The sequence below is a fragment of the Erinaceus europaeus genome, chromosome 2, assembly GCF_950295315.1.
Source record: "Erinaceus europaeus chromosome 2, mEriEur2.1, whole genome shotgun sequence".
NCBI classification, from domain to species: Eukaryota; Metazoa; Chordata; class Mammalia; order Eulipotyphla; family Erinaceidae; genus Erinaceus; species Erinaceus europaeus.
The window spans coordinates 82001112-82020689 of record NC_080163.1 but is presented as its reverse complement, the minus strand read 5'-3'; the positions used below and the strand labels follow the sequence as shown (position 1 = coordinate 82020689).

Genomic DNA, 19578 nt, shown 5'->3' with positions numbered 1-19578 from the left:
TCTGGAAGCTGTGATCACTGTGACCAATACAAGAAATAAAGCAAGAGGACTATAGAAATATCAAAGACAATAGTTATCACCATGTGCATACAATATCGCTGTCTGCCATGAAGTCACCTAGGATAGTACTCCTAGGTATGATCTTAATTTTTGGCCTGTTTATGAGCTTTAAAGTTTGACTGATTTGATAAATAATGTGTTCCACCATCATGTGACCTCCAGGAGTAATTTTCTGTCATATTTTGTGGAGTTTCACCCTAAATGTGTGCAGTTTAATATTTAGCTATGTGCTTATATATAAAGCTTAATGTTTTGTTAAAGATATGAGATTTCTGGTGTTCCTTTTGTAAAGAGTTCTTTTCTCCCTTACTATGATAGCCCACTGAATTATTCCTCTTTTTTTATTTTAAGATTTCTTTTTATCTTAATTTTATTTATTGAATAGAGACAGCTAGAAATTGATAGGGTAGGGGGAGATAGAGAGGAAGAGGATGAGAGATGCCTGCATCATTATTCACAAAACTTTGCCTCTATAGATGGGGATGGGACCCAAGTCCTTGAGCAATATAACATGTATGCTCAACCAGGTGCACCACTACCAAGCTCTTATCATTAATTCTTTTCTCATTTCTTTCAACCCATGAAACTTCTTTTTTCTGTCGTCCATTTCTCTCTGCTATTCAGAAGGCGCTTTCAATCTGAATGCCAGAGTGAATACAGAAGTCAACACTGGAAGGATCAATCAAGGATCAATGCTATGAAGTGTTTGTTGTATAGTATTATAGTTATTTATGATAGAAGGATAAGTCTTAGGATAAATTTTAGGTCATGACTAGACCTCAAATTCTCCATTGAGGTTTTCATTTTAGTAATCAGTTTTACTTCTAGAAATTCTGTCTCGTAAGTGCATCTATTTAATGTTTGTAAGAGTTTGCTTTTTTATAATCATTTGTAATTTCATAGTTCACTTCATATGTAGTTCTTGTGCATTCTGTAGTCAGTCCAAGTTTATTGTCTGTTGATTCACACTCATAGTAGTAGATTTTATCTGGATTTCGTAGTCTTTGTTTATACTCCATGAGTCTTTTTTTTTTTTTTTTTGCCTCCAGGGCTATAACCTGGGCTCGGTGCCAGCACTACGAATCCACTGTTCCTGGAGGCTATTTCTCCCATTTTGTTGCCCTTGTTGTGGTTGTTATTGTTATTGTTGTTATAGCTGTTGTTGTTGGATAAGACAGAGAGAAATCGAGAGAGGAGGGGAAGACAGAGAGGGAGAGAGAAAGATAGACACCTGCAGACCTGCTTCACCACTTGTGAAGCGACCCCCTGCAGGTGGGGAGCTGGGGGCTTGAACCAGGATCCTTATTCTGGTCCTTGCACTCTGTGCCATGTGCGCTTAAGCCTCTGCATTACCGCTGTACCCCACCAGAGAGTCTTGAGGTATGATTTCTACTTCTTCAGTATGTTGTGTGTCTGTGTGTACATTTTTGTCAGTATCATTCAAGATATTGTTTTAAGGGTCACTACACTTACACACTATTAGTATAGAACTCTGATCTCAGGATAATTCTACCCCTCCAGAAAGGTTCACGATTATTCTAGTTCCAAGTACCTGTAAATTGTTGTTCTGGTTTGGGTTCACCTGTATCTGGTTAATTCCAACAAGTAGAATTCAGGCACCAGGTTATCAAGTCTTTTTATATTTGGCTACTTGGGGCTTATCCCTTGACTTAGAAAAGAAATGACCATTTTTAAATTTAAAGGGACAAATCTCTACAGAGAGGAAAAGCTTCCTTGCCTGTTGTATTTGGGGATCTAACTACTGTGGTAACCTATGAGCTTCTGAAATCTCAGTATTAAAGATCAGAAACATATGAACTAACTTTATTAGAAAAAAAAACAAATAATTACTCACTATAAATATTTGTATCTGAATTATAAGTGTACATATTTATATAATGATTAATCACTATGAGAAATCATTATTAGCATGATCTACTTAGCATTTTTATGTTGCTTAATCTATTTTTCAAGTTCAAATCCTGACTAAAGGATACTTTCCATAGACTGAATCTTTGTTAATTTTAGAAAAAAAACATATTTAAGTTGACAAATGAAGGCTGACACCTGGCTATGCTTTAATAGGCTGAACACCAAGCAAATCCTATTCCTTTATTTGTTCATTTTGCAATAAGTCTTGACATCACCTTCTCCTCTTTCTTAAATTTGCTTACTTAGCAGGGTACAATGCAGTTTTGATGTACAATCTGATTTCAAAAGAATCTTTGAGACAGCTAATCTTCTGTACACTCACTGTAATTAAATATTACAGCACAAATGGTACATAAGATTCTCACTTTCTTGAGAACCTCTTAGCACCAAAGTGCCATGACATAAAAAAGTATAGTTTTCCAGAGTGTTTTTTTTCCAGATTTTCAACTTGAGCTTTTAACTCACACAGCACCTAAAGATTGAAATTAAAGTATAATATGCCTACACTAGAAATATCCTTATCAATTTCTTTGTCTAAACTCTCATTTCACCTCAGTTTAAAATAGGCTATTAAAATTATCTACTTACCTTCAAATTGCTTGTTTTATCCTTGACATTGTGCTATCCTGAATCTGTTAATTAATCTAGTTCAGCTTTTGCCTGTTTGTTTCTTGAAGTAAATGTCACCAATATATTCTGTGCTAATGCTGTATTTTTATTTTTATTTTTTGCTTCCAGGGTTATTGCTGGGGCTCAGTGCCTCACCATAAATCCACTGCTCCTGGAGGCCATGTTTTTCCCCTTTTGTTGCCCTTGTAAGCCTTGTTGTGGTTATTATTATTGTTGTTGATGTCGTTCGCTGTTGGATAAGACAGAGAGAAATCGAGAGAGGAGGGGAAGACAGAAACGGGGAGAGAAAGATAGACACCTACAGACCTGCTCCACTGCCTGTGAAGCGACTCCCCTGCAGGTGGGGAGCTGGTGGCTCTAACCGGGATCCCTATGCAGTCTTTGCGCTTTGTGCCACGTTTGCTTAACCTGCTGTGCCCACCCCCCTCTAGTGCTGTATTTCTATGAAGTTATTTCATAAATGAATCCCTTTTCCACCCCTAATTTCAAAGTTTAAACCCTCTGATAACTTTGTATAGTCACAATCACTATTATTCTTTTAAATCTTCCCTACCTGCTTTAAGAAGTAACCTAACCGTGATCTATGTTAGGTAGTGCAGTGGAAAAAGCATTGGACTCTCAAGCCATGAGGTCATGAGTTTCAACCTCCCGCAGCATAAGTACGAGACTGATGTTTGGTTCTCTCTCTCTTCATTATAAATAAATAAAACCTAAAAAAAAAGTAGCCTAGCTATATGTGGAGAAATCCTCAAATACATGACCTTCATGATATAGTCCCGATCTTCTAGATTAACATTCTGGGTTTTAAAATGTGCTTTTTTTTTTTTTTTTTTTTTGAAAAGTAAACCATTATTAGCACAATATAATTTTCTTTAGAAAAGGAAAACATATAGTAAAAAGCAGTTCAGTGACAACTCATTAAATACATGAATTTATGCCTCCCCCTTGTTAAATATACTTGTAGCCTATCTTCAGATGTAACTGTTATGTTCCCAATAGGTGTTTCCACATATATTCTGTGTGTTGAGGTTAATTGTTTTGGGCATACATTTTCCCATTCCCTCTTAAGACCTACCAAAATGACAGAACATACAGAAATTAAACAAACATGACAGAAGACTAGAAAAGACAGGACAGGTATAAATTTTTTAAAATTCAGAAACAGATGAAAATACTTTATAGTTCAATGAGACCTTAAATACCTGCAACATAACACCTGAGACAAGGCAGGCTGAGTCTGAAGACTTTCTGAAAGATTTAAGAACTGAAGGATCCAAGTTTCTCTGAAGGCTTTAGTGTAAATGGGGTCAGCTGAAATTTTTTATGAAACATTTCTGTTTTAAGACTGTATAACTCATGCTATTCTAACATACATGTATGCAAATAGAAAATGATTCAGAGGGCAAGTCAATTCAAAGATACAGACTAGTCCAGTTGAAGTCAGGAGCAATGGTATGAAGATAGTGGTTTTAAATAAAGACCTTTATCTACTCAACTCAGAACAAAATAACATCAACTTTGAAATACCAGGCAGGAGAAATCTGACAGGACAGATAGAAATGATCTTTTCTAAACAAGGTCTTTTCTATGAAATACAGCCAGAATAGCAGTAAGTGAAACCTATTAGTCAATATTCACAACAGTACTATTTATAATAGCCAAACTTAGAAACAAACAACCCAAGTATACAAGAACTGGCAGGTGGTTAAGGAAGTTGTGACATATATACACAGGAATACTACTCAGTATAAGAAATAATGAAATCTTTTATTTGCTACAATATGGATGGAATGAGAGAGAATTATGTTCAGCAAAATAAGATAGGAGAAAAAATATTAGATAATCTCACTCTTAGTGGATCATAGGAAACCAAGCAAGGGACAGTGAAACATAAAGCCTTAATGGACTGTGGTCTTTCCCATAAATTCTGAAAATTAAGAAAGATAGATGTGCAATGGGGGAAAATGTTAAGGGGTGCTGGGGAGCTAGTGTCCTATGATGGTGGAGTAAAATGGCTGATGTGTGAAATGATGTATTGTCCTTATTGATTTAACTTGAGTCTCTTTACATTTATTTTTTTCTAAAAATAGCCTACTCAATGCTAATGTTAAAAAGTCTATCTTTGCTCAGACTGACAAGGACACAGAAGTTTCAAAGGCTCCTGTGTTAAATATGAATATATATATATATATATATATATATATATATATATATATATATATATATATATATATCCTAGATCAGATTGATGGGGTATGGGTTAATGATAGTTACATGCTTTCCTCATGTTTGGGAGCTACTCTCTGCCCTAGTCCAGTTTTCTAGTCCTATTCTCAACTCTGATACCATCTTCCCAGACAATATTTTTAGTTCACCTGTATGTTAACTATCATGTTTCCTAGCTTTTTCCCACATGAAGGCCCCTGATTTCATCTGCTCTTGTGCTACCTTTGGGTTCCTGTTTATTAAGCAATTCATCCTGCTTTATATCCTATTACCTCTCAGCCACCAAGTTGCAGATGTTATTATTATGCTATCCTGACTTCCCTTGGGAAAATGACCTCACCAACGTGTCCTAAAGTCTCACCTCTCCAGAGAACTACCCCACTAGAGAAAGATAGAAACAGGCTGGGGGTATGCATTGATCTGCCAACTCCCATGTCTGTGGAGAATCAATTACAGAAGCCAGACCTTCTACCATCTGATCTTTATAAAGATCTTTGGTCCATACTCCCAGAGGGATAAAGAATAAGGAACCCTCCATTTATATACTTTTCCCATATTTGGGAGCTGCTCTCTTCTCTGATCCAGCTTTATAGTCCTATCTCCAACTCTGACACCATCTCCCCAGACAATACCATTAGTCCACCTGCATGTTAGCTGTAGGGCTCAGGCAACACTAAGTAAAGTCAAGGACCCCTTAGAATATACCTAGAGATTTCCTAGCTTTTTCCAAAATGGAGACCAACATCTCCTGTATTCTAACCTCTGGGTTCCTATTTAAGTAAACAAATTGTTCTGTTTTGTTGTTGCTGTTGTTTTTTGCCTCTAGGGTTATCACTGGGTTTGGTAGGTATTTGCATTATAAATCCCCTGCTCCTGGCTGCCATCTTTTTTCTTTTTTCCCATTGTTGTTGTTGCTGTTGTTCGATAGGACAGAAAGAAATTGAGAAAGGAGGAGAAGACAGAGAGGGGGTGAGAAAGCTAGCCCCCACCCAGCAGGTGGGGATCTGAGGACTGTAGGAATTATCCTTACGGGATGTTTGTGCCATCATTGCACTTTGCACTTAACCATGCCATTGCTGGTCCCCAGTTTGTTCTGCTTTGTATCTTAATGATTTTCAGTCACCAAGTTGCAAATGCTACCATGATGCCACCTGGACTTACCTGGGCAGATCACCTCACTAGTGTGTCCTGCAACCTCACACCTCTCCAGAGTCCTGCCCCACTAGGGAAAGACAGAGACAGGCTGGGAGTATGGATCAACCTGCCAATACCCATGTCCAGTGGAGAAACAATTACAAAAGCCAGAGCTTTCACCTTCTGCACCCCACAATGATCCTGGGTCTATATTCCCAGAGGGCTAAGGATAGGAAAGCTTGCAATGGAGGGGATGGGAAATGGAACTCTAGTGGTAGGAATTGTGTGGTATTGTACCCCTCTTATCCTACAGGCTTGCAGATCATTATTAAATTAAAAAAAAAAACAGGAGCCCTCCAATGGAGGGGTGGAACACAGAACTCTGGTGGTGGGGAATTATATGGAATTGTACCCCTGTTATCTTAAAATCTTGTTAATCATTATTAAATCATTAATACAGAAATTTTAAAAGGTCTATCTTCATTCAGGTATTTCCTTTGTTTTACTTTTTTTCTGTGCTATATGCTATAAATACTTTCCTTTTTTTCTCTTACAATATTGGACAAAATGTGTCTTTTCTGGAAAACTTATAGCAATGCTTTTACATCTGAGAATTTTATATATATACAGATATAACTACAGACATAGTACTCAGCTTTTAAGATGCTTATCAGAATACTGATACAAAGGTAATTATAAAAGAGAAATTGTATCTTGTGTTGATTTTCATCCAACAATATTTTATAGAATTTAAGATGTAATTGTGAGGTGTGCCATTTTTTCAAGAGGTAGTAAGAAACAAAATTCTGCCAACCGAAAGAAAAAAAAAAGGTGCCAGGTGGTGGCATACCTGGTTGAGCACACATGTTACTATCCACAAGGACCCGGGTTTAAGTCCCCAGTCCCCACCTACAGGGCAGGGAATTTTCATAAGCCACAAAGCAGTACTGCAGGCGTCTTTCTTTCTCTTTCCCTGTCCCCCCTCCACCTCTCTCAATTTTTCTATTCAGAATAAATTAATAAATATTTTTAAAAAGAAAGAAAAAAACCCACAATGAATTATCATTTAAATTTTTGTTCTATACTGATTGAATACTACAGTTAAGAATTTCATATCCTGTAAACTATTAATCCCCCCAGTAAAGAAATAAAAAAAAAGAAAAAATTTTCATATCATTTGGAAGTAAAGCATTGTTTTAAAATGTAAAGAAAAGGGGGTTGAATTGTTATGTGGAAAACTGAGAAATGCTACACATGTACAAACTATTGTATTTTACTGTCGACTATAGACCATTAATTCCCCAGTAAAGAAATTTTTAAAAAATGTAAAGAAAAAGCACACTAAGTATTAATTTAGTAAAACTAGTAAATTTCTAGAGTTGATTAGTGTATAAAATCTTATTATGTACTTTGAGACTTTATGGCTATGTGATTTATTTACCTATAATGCTATTTGGCAAATTTAATTCAATTGATGTGTACTGCCAAAACAGAGGGTACAGTGACCAAAGAACAGGAATTACATCTTTCAAAGATAATAGTCCATAGCATAGATTAATGCAAAGTACAAAGTTTCTTGATCCAAGAGCAGGTACATTTATTTCAAGATAATATAATGATGGGTATGGCAAGTTGTTTATAATTTTATACTCAGAACCGTAAATGGGAACTTAGGGTAAATTAATTCAATATGAAATAATTAGGCTTTTATCGTGCAGATTTTTTGTTAAAAGGATACTAAAAATTTATATATATATATTCTCTTCAGAAATAAACGTTTGTAGGAGGGAATATTCAGAATAATAGCATACATGTATTTAGCATATTACTACTTTGAAGAACTTAAAATATTGATATAAACAATAATCAAGTGAGACATTTTATCTCCCATTTTATAAATAATAAACATCAAGATGTTAATATTGAAGGGAACCACTGTAATCTACTACTTTTCCTATTTTAATTGATCAGTATATTTCTTATAATTTCATTCTTATATTATGTCTATAATATTGTAAATAGATAAATATTCATTCTTCCCAATAAACAACAAAGAATAAAAAATTGCAAATGTAGTATCACTTAGGGGAGTGTCAGGATGATAATATTAATGAAAAAACTCAGTTTTTAATCTTTATTTCTAAGACTGTTTAAATAGAAGTTTTCCCATGTATGCAAAATAAATCATGGTCAAAGGTAGAAATAAATTGCATTTAAAAATTATCTTAAGACTAAAACAGACCTGGAGCATAATAAATGAGTGGTAGCCATTTTCATTTGGTCAGTTAAATCAACCTTCAAAGTAGGTGAAATTAAGACATTATTATGTGAGTCACTCAAATTTATGAATTACATATTTCTGTATCAGTGTAATAAATAATATCAGGTAAAGAATATAAAAAGTTTAACATATACATAACCAATGGTAATAACATTTACTAAAAAACAATACTTTTACAAATAGGCTAAAATAGAATTAATCAATTTCACATTAACAACTTAAAAAACAAAGTTTTCAATTTCATATGCAAAAACAAGAAAATAGTTGGAGTGTTTATAATTCACATTTAGTACATTTTAGAAGAGAAACTAAAGAACTACTTTCCACATGTAATTTAGGAATATGTCATTTTTAATAATCATTCTACTTTGGTATACTATCCTTTAACAAACTATTTATTTTTAATTAAACAGATTTTCATTAATTGCTATCACATTATTTTTCCACAGAAAACTTTTTTTTTTTCTCCTTTACGACACAAATTAGAAACCATTATATTTAAGTTACTGATTGTTTAGCATCACTTTTGTATCAGGTCCTTTTGCAAGAGATAAAATATTAATTTGTATCTAATATATACTATCAGTTATTAAGCCATTTGATGTTAGCCTATCATAGTATTTATTTTGAGTCTACACACATGTACTAACAATATATAACAAGCTATACAGGTGAAAGATATTATTTTTACTACTAGTTACTAACATACACTTTTGCAATCAGAGTAAAATCATATTTAAGACAGAAACAGTAAGTACTGCTACAGCTACCACTGTTTATACCATCATCAACAACATAAGACTTATTTTTTTGAGAAAAAATATCCTACATTTTAAATTACTGTATAAATAAAAGGATATCATTATGTTACCTTTGGTAAATGAACAATAACAAAATGATTTAAACAATATATATTAAGTACTTTAAAAGTTATACTACATGGTCAGCAAAATAGCTCACTTGGACACTATGCTTGCTTTGTCATGGGCATCAACTAGTTTCAAGCCTGGCCCCTACCATACTGAAAAAAGCTTCAGTAAGGCTGTGTTTTTCTCTCTGTGTGTCTCAAAAAGTTAACCTGGAGCACTGAAGTCCCAGTGAAGACAAAAACAAATAAACACAAACAAATAAAAAACTTAAAGTGCAATGTAAACTATGATTAATTTTAATTTGTTTTTAAAAATAGTTTTTATAAGGGCAAGTAATGAGGATTCATTAACAACTCTAAAAGTGGGCAGATAAATCTCAAGGAATATTCATTTTTTTGAAAAGTTCACAGTTCAAAACTAAAACAAATACATTGTTCATTTTTATGTGATCTACATTCTTAAGAGTCATGTTACTTTGAAATGAGGCAAATTGCTGATAAATAAAAAGTAATGAAAACACAATTTTATACAATCATCAGAAGTATCCATATACTTCTGAAGGGAATGAAAAAGTTCAGTAAGTCAAGGTAAGAGCTCAGGTTGATAATATATAACGTTTTTAGTTGACAATAAGACACATTTTATCTGTCCTATCTTCACGAATTTAGTTCAAGAAATGTATACTTTTCTTAGTGTTTCATCTTTTCCTTCATTTCTACAAGTTCTGATCTCAGAACTACTTCTGCTCTCTGAAACGTTTGCTTCTTTTGTCATTTATAGAATAATTACTCCAACTCTGCTTTGAGTACCTAATTAAAAAAACAAAAGCAGTATTTACTTAGGATAAAATTGAGGGTGATAGTATTAATCAGATATTATCATATTAATAATATGAAACAGTAAGATACAAATTAAAAAGATCATCAGAAAATGTAGAATCAAGGATAACTGAAAACATTTCCTACAAAAGGTATTTTGTTTTGTAACTTTATCAGTTTTATAAAAGCTTACAAGTATTCATGTAAATCTATGATTCATTCATGTAAATCTATGGTTTTATGTACTACTACTGAGAAATTAAGGTGTCAGTGTGACACTACTATAAGATGGTTAGGAATACTATCTATATGGACAAATAAATGACATGGTCCTACTCTTTAAGTGTTTTTCATATGTAAGTTCTTAAAGGCTAATATAAAGTACCATAAAACAAAGATTGAAATGTCTGACTTTTTTGCTGTTATTAGTTTAATCACAACAGTTAATAGCCATAGATAAATCTGCCTCAAAGCTGCTTTACAAATAATAAAGACTGTCATCTTCTGTTTAGAGACAGATGAATAGTAGCATATTAGGATTTGCTAAATTACGGGGAGGGAATCTGTCTCACGATATTTCTTATGCTATTTCTCAAATTCATTTGACTAAGGAATTTTTGTTTCTTTGTTTTTAGAATAGTATACATAGGTATCCTTTGGGGCATTTGGGGAAATACTGGTATAGACAAATGTAATGTTTTTCTATGCAGTGCTGGGCCACAAATCCAGGACCAGATACATGTGCTGAGCTGCCCCAACCCTTTTTTAAAATTCTGTATTTTTCCAAAAGAGAAGGAAACAGGAATAGATTGATGGGAGAGAGGAAGTGAGAAGACAGACAAGAAAGCACTGTTCTATCATTCATGAAGTTCCATCTATCTCTATACTTGGAGCTGGGATTGAATTCAAGGCCTCATGCATGGCAGGTGTGCTTTCTACCTGCTGCGCCAACTCCCCAAACACCAAATATAAAAGTCTTAAGTCAACGCCCATGTTCAGCGGGGAAGCAATTACAGAAGCCATACCTTCTACCTTCTGCAACCCTCAACGACCCTGGGTCCATGCTCCCAGAGGGATAGAGAATGGGAAAGCTACCATGGGAGGGGGTGGGTTATGGAGATTGGGTGGTGGGAATTGTGTGGAGTTGTACCCCTCCTACCTTATGTTTTTGTTCATTAATCCTTTCTTAAATAAAAAATTAAAAACAAACAAACAAACAAAAGTCTTAAGCTTGAGAAAAGCAGGAAGAAGCACACAGACTTGCAGCATATATAAATGAACAAAACCTGCATATAAAGACCTAATTGCTCCAAACATAGAGAAAATAAACATTTTTTATAGCTAGAGTTTATTTTATTCTGTTTTTGGCACTAGGGCTTCATGGGGGGATTTGAACCTGAGTGATTCCACTGATCCTGGTGAACTCTATTTTCTTCTTCATTTTTTTTTCTCTGTATCGTTCCAATTTTAGTATATGTGCTGCCGAAGCAAGCACGTGAACTCTATTTTCTCTCTCCTTCCTTTCTTTCCTTCCCTCCCTCCCTCCCTCCTCCCCTTCCTTCTCTCCTTCCTTCCTTCCTCTCTCTCTCCCTTCCTTCTCTTCCTTCCTTCCTTCCTTTCTCTTTCTTTCTTTCTCTCTCTCTTTCTTTCTTTTTATCCTTCTCCTTCTTTCCAGAAGCTACCCTCTCTTCTCTACCCATGGTGTAATAGGTACCCTTCCAGGTGAGTTATTTTGCTAGCCCTATATTTCACTTTCAAAAGGAAAAATGAACCCCTCATCACAGAGTTCAGCAGTTTGATGCTTCTCTGCATTGAAACAATTTGAAATCTTTCTTAACTATGGTAAAAGTGTAGTAAAAATATTAAAATTATACTTATACAAGTATTTCCCCAAATGATTCCATATGGTACCAAACACATACTATTTTCTCAGACAGAATGAGGCTGATATCATAGTTCTCTAGTAACAAGCTATCTTGGACAAATTACTCACTAAGTCTCTATTTCTCTGCTATAAAATGCAGTATCAGTCTATGGAGGTTAAATGAGAGAACAGCTAGCATAATAGCAGGTACTTTAAAAAGCTCAAAAAGTAACTCCTATTACTGTAGCAGGTGATTGGAACTATGATAGTAAAAGTTAACAATAAATATGGTTTATATGACAATGATCATAGATAAAATCCAATTTTAAACATATGTTCAGAATAAGAGAGAGAACACCAGATTATCACTATAGCATATGTGGTCTTGGGAATGGGAATGGAACTTGGAATCTTATATATGCATATCCTATGTGTAAACCATCACCCCAGCCTCTATAAAATAAAGACCTGTTTTGAATTCACCATATTGTATTTGCTTTGATACAAAATGGCAGTTAAACAGAAAAAAAATTCAATCAGGGTACTTGAGGAGACTTCCAGTCAGATGAGTATTTATTCATGTTCATTTAAAAGACTGATTTAATTGTGACAGAGAGAGGGAAAGAGAGAAGGAGGGGTGGGGGGGGCAGAGAGGGAGAGAGGGAGAGGGAGGTGAAAAGGAGAGGGTGAGAGGGAGTCTGAGAGGGAGAGAAGGAGAGGGAGAGATGGAGATGGAGATGTCAGAGTACTGCTCTAATCTGGCATATATGGTAACCTGAGGACCCATGTATACAGGCTTTGTGCTCTATCTGCTGAGTCACCAGGGCAGTTCCAGTTTACTTTTGGATCACCAAAACTCAGTAGTAACAACCTAATGCTTTGTTATAAAGTCTAAGGCTTAAATTGAATTATTAGTTTTGAGTGAAATCATTGAAATACTAATATTTAAATTCAGCAAGTGGCTTAAAAATATAATATAAATTCTATTTCAGTTTATTTCCTAGGTGTCATAACAGAAAAATTAATTGACTTTTTCTTCACTGTTATTGAATAAATTTAGACAGAGAAGTTAACATACTTATCTGCTATGAAGTTCCTTCTTGAGGCAGGATTTGAAAGTAGTATACTTCTGAACTGTTTTATAGCCCTGTAGACAAAGGATTTAAAAATTGTACAAATGTCAATATGAAGATATAATGATACAGGAACATGATATGCAATATATATGTAACTAAAAATAGTGTTAGAGGTTTACTGCATAGTTCACATTTTAATTTTATCAAACTACTCTAGAACTTTTCTACTGATTTAATACTGTGTGATGTGTGATGTGTGTGTGTGTATGTGTGTGTGTGTGTGTGTGTGTGCATATGCAGCTCACTGCACACACCATCAAAGTCACAGTGCCTTTATACCAGGAGAGCTTTTTTTTCCTGTCTCCCCCAGAAGTGGAGCAGCTTATCAAAATTTTTGAGGAAAAGTAAATGGTTGTCAATACCTTTTTAGTTATTTGTGTATTTGTGAGACCATTGCAAATGTCAACAACTAACCACTAGGTGGCAGTTAAGTCCACAGTATCTTTACTAAGATAAGTCAAGATTTTTAAAAAATCTTCAAAAAACAAATAAAAAACAGTAAGAGGAAGGCCAGCAAGACACTTTGGCAGTGTGCTGTTTTGCCATGTGTGTGATCGAAGTTTGAGCCCCCCCCCCCCCCCCCCCGGCACACAGCACTGGAGAAAGCTTTAGCTCAATGAGGACAGTGACACACACATACACACACACAAAAAAAAAAAACATCAAGAGGAATCTTGATACTTGATGAATGTAACTACTTAGAGGTATGTATTCTTGCCAAAGAAGAAAGATGTATTGGGTCGTGGTATATTTTGTTCCTAAAAACACATTTCAGAGGAAAACTGAATTCTTAGTAGTTCAGTATAAGATATTAACAGGAAAAAATATTTCAATACACAAAAAAAGTTTGTTCCATTATTTTCCTACATAAAATTACTGAATATGCACAGATGAAAATTTTCCTAGTAGAAATTTGTATTGTGTAGCATAATAAGTAGAGGTATTTCTTTGTATACTTATAAATGTGAACAACGTGTAGACTAAGTTAATCAAATATATTTGGCAACTCCAAAAAAACTTGGGATGAAGACTTTAGATTACTTGAGTATTCAAGTAAGCTACTGAAATTCAAACTGACTACCTTTTATCAGGTCAAATTGTTCTTGAAAGCAAACAGAATCTTATATTTTTAATGTATCATATTAAGCTTATATCATAAAGTATTTTTGAAATATGCATGGGTTTTTTTTTTCTTTCAAATTTTAAAAAGGATATCAATAGGATTGAAATGTATAGGTTTACCCGGAATCCTCTATGCAGTCTGTCTTTCATAACTCCAATAAATTCTTTATAACTTAATTGATCATCTTTGTCAACGTCAAAAATCTTGAAGACTGTGTTCACTAAATGTGGTGAAAGTTTGAGGCCAGTAGCTACATAGACGGCACGCTTAAATTCATCTAGATAAATGTTACAAAAAAGGAATGGATTGTTAATAAAATTCTTATAATATGTTAATTACTAGGGTGGTTATAAAATGTCCTTTTCTAAATATGAGTCATGCAACACATGACTTTCCATTAATTGTGCTTTTTTTTTTTAAAGAGAACAACAACTTCTTGTAGCTTTAATTAAAAGGGCGAAGAAGTAGCTGTATCTTCGGTTAATATGTTCACATCTGACAAATGTTTAATGAGCATCTATCAGTCATATATTTTAAAAGTTATTGAGACGATTAAGTTAAGAAACTTACAGTTCAGCAGCACATGGGTTACCAGTTATTGCATAGGACCACACAGAAAGTACTAACAAGGAATTACGGATATGGAAAATTAGTCATTACTTCTGTTTGTAGTGTGGAGCAGGGAAAGGAGAGAGAGGGACAGTGATTAAGAAAGATTCCAATTTTGCATTTTGAACTACTACTGAACTACTCTCTGTAAGATGAGATCTTACAGATTACAGAAATAGGAGATGACTTGAATAAACAAAGGCAAAAGCACCACAGGAAAGTATAAGGTATACTCATAAAACAGTAAATATAGTGAGTATATTGGTTTGAGCAGACTTTATCGGACATAGAGGAGCTGGAGAAGCCCTAAAATGTGACTGAGTCAAGGAGCCTGTGCTTTCTTTAGAGGCACTTAGAGACTAAGAAGACTTCCATAGGAAGTGTGTTATAGAAAGGTTAATCTGTGTTTTAGAGAGATTATTCTATGAGTTGTCTATGAAACATCAGAGAGGAAAATAAAAAATGGCAGGAATACCACCCAAGGTGGTTATTACAAAAGACCTTTCAAGAGGTATTAAACTGAATTAATGTACAAGTAGTAAACATAGGAAAGAGAGAAATATAGCTCGTGTGATATTGTTTCTGTTTTTTAATTTACTTCCCAGCTCCACAAAGTAAAAAGTGCAACTTTATGTTCTAAATCAGGTAAACAGAGACTGATTTTTTTATTTTTAAAATTAATTCGTAAGTTTATTATGGTAGCAAAAGCAAGGTCTCCAAAGATATTGGTTATAAAACACTAAATTGGGTTGTATTGAGAGAATGCCTATTTTAAACATGTAGACTTGACAGAGAATCTATGAAGTATGAATTTTTCAACTTTTCGTCAAGAATAAATAATGAAACTATGTGACAGACTCATGTTTTTTGGGAGATACATATTTACAACTAGAATTTAGGTTCTGCATCTTGGCTTCTCCACTAAAATTGGTAGCAACATCGTAAGACTGTTCATGAGGTTTAAGATTGGGAATTAGCATTTACTACATTATGATTATGGTTGACACAGATAAAATCATACAAAATACAGTACACAGAAATATTCATATGGCAAGAATATTTAAAAAGAAAAAAAAAGGATATAACCATGAGGGGATAGAAAGTGGTTGTAGTCACAGAATCTTAGAAAAAGAACTTAATTTGTTAGATTACTTCTGGAAAGAATGAACTAGCCCTGAGGAAAACAGCATTCTGAATTATTTGACAGCTGTATTTTTTAAAATAAATAAAATTAAATTGATGTTCAGTTTTATATGCCATTTTTAAAAGTTGTCTTATTTTGTTCATATAATGTCCTTTTGACATGTACTTCATTCTTTTTAAATTTCTTCATTGGGAGATTAATGGTTTACAACAGTGTTTACATGTATAACATTTCCACATAATAATACAGCCCCATAAGGCCCTCCTCTGCCATCATGTTCCAGGACCTGAACCCTACCCCCGCACCCCAGTCTTTTACTTTGGTGCAAAAAAACCAACTCCAGTCCAAGTTCTGCTTTGTGTTTTCCCTTCTGATCTTGTTTTTCAATTTCTGTCTATGAGTGACATCATCCCATATTCATTCTTTTGCTTCTGACTCTCACTTAACATGATTTCTTCAGCTCCATCCAAGATAGGGTAAAGAAGGTGAATTCACCATTTTTAATAGCTGAGTAGTATTTCATTGTGTGTGTGTATATATATATATACCACAACTTACTCAGCTACTTATCTGTTGTTGGACACCTGGGTTGCTTCCAGGTTTTGGCTATTATAAATTGTGCTGCTATGAACATAAGTATACACAAATCTCTTTGGATGGGTGTGTTTGGTTCCTTAGGATATATCACCAGGAGAGGAATTGCAGGGTCACATAGGATAGGTCCACTTCTAGGCTTTTTTTTTTTTTTTTAACCAGAGCACTCCTCAGCTCTGTCTTATGGAGGTATGGGGGATTGAACCTGGGACTTGAGAGCCTCAGACATTAAATTCTCTTTGCATAACCATTATGCTATACCTCCACCCTATTTCTAGCCTTCTTAGAGTTCTCCACAAGGTTGTTCTGCAGGGGTTGGACCAATTGACATTCCCACCAACAGTGCAGTAGGGTTCCTTTGTCCCCACAACCTCTCCAGCATTTGTTGCTGCTACCTTTTCTGATGTATGACATTCTCACAGGAGTGAAGTCATATCTCATTGTTGTCTTTATTTGCATTTCTCTAACAATCTATGACTTGGAGCATATTTTCATATGTTTCTTGGCCTTTTGGATCTCTTCTAGGGTGAATATTCTATTCATGTCCTCTCCCCATACTTGGATGGGGTTGTTTTCTTGTTGCTGAGTTTGGTGAGCCCTTTGCCTCTTGCCTGATGTGTGGCATGTAAAGATCTTCTCCCATTCTGTGAGGGGTCTCTTTGGTTGGGTGGCTTCTTTTCCTGTGCAGAAGCTTTTAAATTTGATGTAGTCCTATTGGTTTATTTTTTATTTAGTCTTCTTTGTAATTGGATTCATTTCATTGAAGATGTCTTTAAAATTTATAAGGAAAAGAGTTCTGCCAATATTTTCCTTTAAGTATTTGATAATTTCTGATCAACATTCAAATCATTGATCCATTTGGAATTTACTTTTGTGTTTGATGAAATATTTTAGTGGTTCAATTTCATTCTTCTGCAAATTTCAACCTAATTTTTCCAACACTATTTGTTGAAGAGACTCTCCCCATTTTATGCACTTTATTCTTATAACTCAGATAATATAACACTATGACTAAGAGGTGGCTCTGTTGACAAAATTCAGGAATCTGATCCAGAAGGAATGGTGAATAAAATTAGTTATATAAATCTGATCCTTCTCACTCATAGACAGAAGTTGAGAAATATGAACAGAAAAGGGCTATACAAATTGAACTTGAACTGGGTTTGGTGTATTGCACCAAAGTAAAGGTCTCTGAGGTGGGGTGGGGGGGAGGGAAAGAGTAGCTTTGAGGTCCTGGTGCATGATGGTAGAGGATGACCTAGGCTGCAGAAAACTGAGAAATTTTACACATGTACCAACAGCTGTATATACTGTAAAACCATTAATCTCCCCAATAAAAAAGTAAAAATAAATAAATCTCATAGTGATGTTTGGTTCATGACTGGATCTTTTATAGGTAGACACATAGTCTGCAAGATTACCAAGCATTTTTATGATTGATATTAGGATTTTTCTTCTTTGAAGTTCTACAAAATTTAGATTTTATGCATAATATGTAATAAATAATACAAACATTTAGCTATAGTTCTCATAATTTTAACTTAGAGAAAACAGATTTTCTATTGAAAGCATATAACAAATTTTAGGCAATGTGATGGCTGTTATAGGTTCTAGAAATTATATAGAATTATTTTCTGTTTTAATTTTAAAAAATGATTGCTTACCTTGTCCTATAGAACGACTTGCAAAGTTATACATATTCAAGGCTATTGCAAAGTCTTCTAAGTTGTTCAGAAACTGGAAAAATGACCTGAATTCATCAAATGTGATGCCCTATATTGGGAATATATTTAGTAGTTATATTCAGTATTGCCAAATTTATTGAAAATAAGTATTTGTATTTACTAGAAGAAAATAGGTTAGGTATCTTCAATACAATCTATAAGTAAACATTTTTAGGGCACATTCTGAAACCTTTCTCCAAATAGAACGTAAAATTTACTTAGGTTTATTTTTCACTGGGAGTACTACTATTATGAGTGATAGGTGAAATACATTTTATTTAATTTTATGGAAATATTTTTAAAACACTGTCATATCATCATAGTTTTCAAGAAAATGTGGCAATCTAAATGAATTTAAACCTTTCAATTTTGAAGTATGTATTTCAGGCCTGAATTTTTAAAAAAGATTCATTTATTTTTATAAGAGAAAGAGAAAACAAGCACTTCTGAGCTCTGGCGGATGTGGTTTAGGGAATATAGAACCTTGAGCTTCACACATGAAACTTCTGTTTCTGCTGCTTTATCTCCTTGACTCACAGGCCTGAGTTCCCCTTTTCCCTTTTCTCCTTTCCTTCTTTCCTCCCTTACTTTTTTCCTCCCTCCCTTTCTTTTTCTTCCAACCTTTTAATAGCAGATCTGAATTTTTTTTTTTTTTAGTTTAAAAATTTATTGAGTTTAAAAAAAATTAAATGCAGGTAATATAAACTTAGATTTAAATTAAAATATAGGTAACAGGTTGAACTATTACATAACTATATTATGTGCTTGGATAGACCTGAATTTCTTAAGCCCTGAAAGTAAATATAATAAGGAAAAAAGGGAAATAATTCTTAATTTTTTATTATCTCTATTTGACTGGTAGAAATTGAGAAGAAGCAGGATATAGAATGGAAGAGAGACATAGAGACACCGGCAGCAGTGTTTCATCACTTGTGAAACTTTCCTCCTACAGGTGGGAACTGGGAGCTTGAACCAGGGGCCCTTGTGCACTATAATGTGTGTGCTCAACCAGGTGTGCCATCACCTGGCCTAGAAATAATTCTTTAAAAGTTTTCCATGTGCATTTATTCCTTCAACATAATTCAACATAAAGCCATTAATGTCTTTATTATGATGATGCAGAACTAAGATGTTGCATAAGCTAACAGAAGTGCATTTTTACTTCCTTTTGTAAAGGCTGCTAGCATAGCAGAAGGAGGTAAAATGACTCTTGGGAGGCCCAACACAGGGCTTAGTATGGAATTATGGAAAGGATCTGAATGCCATTTACATAAATAGCAATCACTACTACTGAATAATACTAATAATTCGTTTAAATAGAAATGTTATTTGAAATAAGTACAGTGTATCTCAGATAATAAGTATTATTCAAACACAAGGAGTTTTATTTAATTTACATATACCTTTCAGCAAAATTAATGTAACTGAGAAATA

The 19578-nt window shown here is 34.1% G+C and overlaps 1 protein-coding gene across 2 annotated transcripts in view; it reads right to left on the bottom strand.

Moving 5' to 3' along the window:
* Window positions 1–7554: 7554 nt before the first annotated feature.
* MICU3 (mitochondrial calcium uptake family member 3) overlaps window positions 7555–19578 on the bottom strand; it is a 114198-nt gene continuing 102174 nt past the window's right edge. For both annotated transcript variants that reach the window (XM_007516278.3, XM_016185238.2), the window contains 4 exons: window positions 18085–18193; window positions 14193–14350; window positions 12893–12961; window positions 7555–9941 (listed from right to left, as the gene is read on the bottom strand). In XM_007516278.3, the coding sequence (XP_007516340.1) occupies window positions 12893–12961; window positions 14193–14350; window positions 18085–18193 (336 nt within the window). In that variant the 3' untranslated portion in view covers window positions 7555–9941. The remainder of the gene's footprint in view (window positions 9942–12892; window positions 12962–14192; window positions 14351–18084; window positions 18194–19578) is intronic.